Raw genomic sequence first — 6037 nt, forward strand, 5'->3', positions numbered from 1 at the left:
GTAGCAGAACTTCTGCCAGGCATTAGTGCTATCTGGACATTTGGAAAAAAAGGGAAGGAAATTATGGTTGGAGGTGTGGGAGTCTTGTCTGAGGCACCCATGAAATACCATATAGAAGTTTCTAGACTCATACAAAAGGCATAACTGAAGCTAATACAGAATGGAAATGAAGTATAAGAACTGGTGGCTTATGATTGCTGCTATTATGATGGGATCCATGTTCACAAGGGGTTCACAGTCTGGAGGGGAAAACTGACATGCGTGTTAAACATCAAATGAGAAAAGATTTCAGACTCTGACATAACACAGGGAACCTAGTATTCGAACAGAGAGCAGTAGGGAGCAATCAAGACCGGCTACAAGAGAAAAGCTCAGGCTGGAAGGGCCATCAGAACATAGATCAACTAAATTTAAAAGGAGGACATTTGAAGTGGAGAAAAGTAGTATAAGCATAGACAGAGGAAAATACAAACCAATCTGATATCAAAAGTAACTTAAAACTTTGAAAAGTTAAGGAAAAACATAGATGAACTCCATCTATAAGAGTAGGAAAACAGTCTGTAATGCTATGCACTAAAATTAGATCTGACTTAGCCAAAATAAATGAATTTATTTCCTGGTTCTTATACTGTTTCTCAACGTGGCATTATAAAATCTTCATGAATATCAGTTTCATCATGAATAAAATGGACATGAGTGACTGCCAAAATAAATGACAAAATCACAGTGAGAATAAATTGAAAGCGATTAAGTAGAGACCCTATACATAAAAATCTCATTAAAAATTAATATCCTATTAAATTTAAAAGCTACTAAATCACTGCAGATGGTGATTGCAGCCATGAAATTAAAAGACGCTTACTCCTTGGAAGGAAAGTTATGACCAACCTAGACAGCATATTAAAAAGCAGAGACATTACTTTGCCAACAAAGGTCCGTCTAGTCAAGGCTATGGTTTTTCCTGTGGTCATGTATGGATGTGAGAGTTGGACTGTGGAGAAAGCTGAGCACCAAAGAATTGATGCTTTTGAACTGTGGTGTTGGAGAAGACTCTTGAGAGTCCCTTGGACTGCAAGGAGATCCAACCAGTCCATTCTAAAGGAGATCAGTCCTGGGTGTTCTTTGGAAGGAATGATGCTAAAGCTGAAACTCCAGTACTTTGGCCACCTCATGTGAAGAGTTGACTCATTGGAAAAGACTCTGATGCTGGGAGCTATTGGGGGCAGGAGGAGAAGGGGACAACAAAGGATGAGATGGCTGGATGGCATCACTGACTCGATGGATGTGAGTCTGAGTGAACTCCGTGAGTTGGTGATGGACAGGGAGGCCTGGCATGCTGCGATTCATGGGGTCACAAAGAGTAGGACACGACTGAGCAACTGAACTGAACTGAACTGAACTGAGATGACAATGAGCAAAGAAATAATGATTGGGGAACAAGGAGAGAAGATTTAGAACAACTGCTGCAGATAATGGTTCTCAAAACTAAATGATTATAAGGATTTCTAAACTATAAAAAAATTCAACTGAAATGAAATACTAGATATAAGTAGATGAACCAGATACAATCATTTTTTTCAGTTAAAACCCTATGGAAAAAGAATAGGATTCTCTGAAGTATGTGAAGACTTTGACACAAAAGCAAAAATAAAAAAATCAAGATACAGTGACACACAGTGAGGACAAGTTTGAGATGTTGTAACACAGTATTCGGGGAGAGCAGGGAGGGATGGTGAGGAAAAGTGATGATGACATAAAGGAAAGGGACAATTACAAGTGATCTCATTTCTCCTTCTATTGTCCTTCAAGGAAACAGCCTCCACAAATGGCCTTGAGGAACCACAGCACCATCACCGAGTTTATCCTCACTGGGCTGTCAGACGACCCCCACATCCAGGCTCTGCTCTTTGTCCTCTTCCTGGTGATTTACCTCCTGACCGTGATGGGGAACCTGACGATGCTGCTGGTGATCAGGGCTGACTCCCACCTCCACACACCCATGTACTTCTTCTTGAGTAATCTATCATTCCTAGACCTCTGCTTCTCTTGTGTTACTCTGCTCCTGAAGGACCTGCTGTCTGAGAAGAAGACCATCTCCATAGAGGGCTGTCTGGCTCAGGTCTTCTTTGTGTTTATCACTCCAGGAACCGAAGTCTGTCTGCTCTCTGCCATGGCCTATGACCGCTATGCCGCAGTCTGCCACCCGCTGCTCTATAGCCAGGTGATGAGCAACCAGCTCTGTGTGAGGCTTGTGTTGATCTCGTGGGGTCTGGCCTCTCTTGATGCAGTCATCATTGTGCTTTTGGCTGTTAACCTGGATTTCTGTGAGGCCCAAACCATCCACCACTACACCTCTGAGCTGCCCTCCCTCTTCCCTCTGTCTTGCTCTGATACCTCCATCAATATCAGTATCTTGATCTGCTCAATCTTACTCCATGGATTTGGAACCTTCCTCCCAATAATCTTCTCCTATGCTCACATTGTCTCCACTATCCTGAGCATCAGCTCCATCACAGGCAGAAGCAAGGCCTTCTCCACCTGCTCCTCCCACCTCATCGCAGTGATCCTGTTCTTTGGCTCAGGTATGCTTCGCTATCTCATGCCTTCCTCTGGTTCCTTCCTGGATTTGCTCTCTTCCTTACAATACAGTGTGATCACACCCATGCTGAATCCCCTTATCTACAGCTTCAAAAACAAGGAGGTAAAGGGAGCTGTGAAAAGGACTTTGGGGAAATATCTACACTATTGCACAGGTTGAACTAAGTCACATTTACCCAACATACCTGGAAAGACTAAATTTCTTCTTATGTTCCCTCCTGTTTTATTTCCAACCTCTCCCCCTACACAGAGTCAAGTAGGATTCAGGAAAGAACCCACAGCTTCCCTGAACATCCCAGGTAATGATTACAAAGGAACCCTCACTTTTGAGACCCTATTTGGAAATTCTATGCTGTACTGAAGTGGGACACAATGTGAAGAAACACTTACACAAAGCCCATCAATAATACAACATGATTATTAGGGAGAAAAAAACAGAGATTATTTGATTTCTCAAAAGGCACAGAAGTCACAAGAATTTCTACTTAAAATGCTTCATAAAAAAAGATTCAAATCATTCTTCCTGTATTTGATAAATGCTTCAAAATAAAATGTCAGATTGGGAGAATGACATTTGAAATAACCAGAAAAAAGTTATTATAGCTCATATTACTTGTCAGAATTATGCAATTTCTATACAATGTATTTATATGAAGATTAGATCCGATATTTAAATACCCATAGGAAGAAGTAAAACCTATGAATATTTGAAGATGACATAATTCTATGGAAAGCCTAAAAACTCCTCCAATAAACTTATTGGCACTCTAAAGAATTTAATAGGCAAAAAACTAATATTAATACAATCAGTACTATTTCTATATACCAGCCACTGTTAAGTAAACAAAAAATATGCTTCAGGCAGAAAAAGATACATTTACTACTAGAAGATAAATAGAAAATCCTCAGGATTGAACTTGATAAGTACTTAGAGCAAATAAGAATACAGTAAAAAAATTAACTAAATGATATAAAAGATGCTTAAATTAATATAGGATGTATTTTTAGATATACTCTCCCCTTCCAGTTTTATGCAATCAACAAAAGAAAAACATTGAATTTACAAGCAATCTGGAAATCCATAGTTCTAGACTTGATTCCATAGAACCATTAGTGATTCCGTCTTTTTCCTCCTATTGAATATGTTGTCTTCATATATTGGGTTTTACTCTAGGCATTATGTTTTTTATAACATAGCTTTCTGTTTTCTGTAGAGCTATTTGTATATTCTGTTCTTGAACTTTATATAAATGGAATGATTCTAATCCTAAAATTAAAATACTGGATGTATTCAAGACTTGATGAGGCAGGGAGCAATCAGACTCACATATATTGGTAGTGGAATGGTAAATAGGTTCAATCACTTCAGAAAAATATTGGGCAGTATTTACTAATTGCACACTATATGTCTACTCTAAGATTCATTAATTATATTTTTAGGTAAATATGAAGAGAAATGAGTAAACATATCCAGAAAGGACATTAATAGAATAGTCATAACACTTTATTATCACAGCCAAAATGTATAATAAACCTAAATGTCCATCACCTGGAGAACAGATAAAAATTCATACATGTAGTATATTTATACAATGAAACATAATACAGCAAAATTTTAAAACTGCAAACAGTAAGTGAATAAATCTCACAGACACTATGTAACAGAAGCCAGATACAATGGGTACTTATTTATGAGTTTATTTATATGAGGTTAAAGACAGTGAATTGATCGTGTTTCTATGTTCTAAATTTCTTTTCCTCAGCTTTACTGAGATATAATTGACATATAATTTTGTATAAGTTAAATGTGTACAATGTGCTGATTTGATACACTTACATGTTGCAAAATGTTTACCATCTCCATCAATTCACATCCTTATCATTCATTTTTTGAGGTCAGAGTATTTGAGATACATTTTATTAGCAACCAAGTATAAAATATAGTATTATTAACTATAATCACCATGCTGTCTTCTATTTTATTTATTTATTTTTTCACTTTACAATATTGTATTGGTTTTGCCATACATCTAGATTCCCAAAACTTACTCATCTTATAACTGGACATTACATTTTATTTTTCCTGATACTTTGACATCTTCAAATCTTGCTGACCCTGGAGAGACTGTCCACCCAGGGCTAGCTAGGTCCTAGGGACAACAAACAACTCATCTGATCAACACATTTTTCAGATGTAATCTAATTAATCAAGAACCCATACCCTCAATTGCCTCCTTTATTCAGCAATCACCTGCAGGCCACTATCCACATGCTCTAATCACCTCAGGGCCAGGTACCAGACAACAAGAGACAGCCCCTTAAACCCAGATTCTACTGAAATCATTCAAATTATTCCATTCTAAACTTGCTTACACTGCCTCATTCATCTCTTCCTACAGAAAACACAATAAAGCCTGTTGCCTACATTTTCCTCTCACTCTCTCTGCCTCCTGACCAGTCCAAGGGCTCCCCGTGTAGTCCTATAAGTAATAAATTATCTTTTCAATAAAAAATTGTCTCCTTTCTGTTGGCTTTACCATACTGACTAATAATAAAACTTACATTTTAAAATAGTCAGGAAAAGTAATAATTTCATAAATTCATTCACGATGAAATCAGAACAGCAGTTTCCTATAGAGAATGGATTGACCAGGAAGTATCAAGAGGAATCTTTTCAGGCAGATGAAGGGTTTTGGACTTGGTCTCTGTAGTGTTTACAAAGTGTACACTTACCAAAATTCACCAAGCTGTCCCTTTCAAATGGTTGCACTTAATCACTTTACATATGTATTTTAAACTGAAATCAATAGGAAAACTAAACAACCAAAAACATTTGTTTCATGAATGTTCTCATACTTCTTACAGGTCCATATCACCCATGTCCTGCAAATACTTTAGTGAATAATTCCCTTCCTTTCATATCAAGGCAGTATCTCCCCCACTCCAGTCATGATGGGAATTAACACCAGCTATAAGTCTCAAGGATCTTGCCCATAGCTCAGATGGTAAAGAATCTGCTTGCAATGCAGGAGATCTGAGTTCAATCCCTAGGTCAGGAAAACCCTCTGGAGAAGGGAATGGCAGTTCACTCCAGTATTCTTGTCTGGAGAATCCCGTGGACAGAGGAGCCTGGCAGGCCACAGTCCAGGGGACTGCAAAGAGTTGGACACAACTGAGCAACCAGCCATTTATAAGTCTCAAAGCCATGGGGGAGGTGGCAGAGGACAGGTAACATCTTCCAAGGCATCTACTCAAAGCAAAGCTTTGCTTGGTCTCTGCATTAGCAATGGGTCTCCAAAGAAACAGCCAATAGGAGAGACGGACATAGACATGGTGAATTCTAAGGCACTGACTCACACACTTGTGTGGCCTGACAAATCTGAAATTTGTAGAGCAAGCTGGCGTATTCGATTCAGGTAAGGCTTCATGTTGTAATTTT

The 6037-nt window shown here is 38.4% G+C and overlaps 1 protein-coding gene across 1 annotated transcript; it reads left to right on the forward strand.

The window, feature by feature from the left end:
- Positions 1-1825: 1825 nt before the first annotated feature.
- LOC113893566 (olfactory receptor 8S1-like) lies at positions 1826-2758 on the forward strand. Its single transcript, XM_027543487.1, has one exon. It carries the CDS (start codon positions 1826-1828, stop codon positions 2756-2758), a length of 933 nt encoding a protein of 310 aa, XP_027399288.1.
- Positions 2759-6037: the final 3279 nt, after the last annotated feature.

Source organism: Bos indicus x Bos taurus, chromosome 5 (genome assembly GCF_003369695.1).
Source record: "Bos indicus x Bos taurus breed Angus x Brahman F1 hybrid chromosome 5, Bos_hybrid_MaternalHap_v2.0, whole genome shotgun sequence".
Lineage (NCBI taxonomy): Eukaryota > Metazoa > Chordata > Mammalia > Artiodactyla > Bovidae > Bos > Bos indicus x Bos taurus.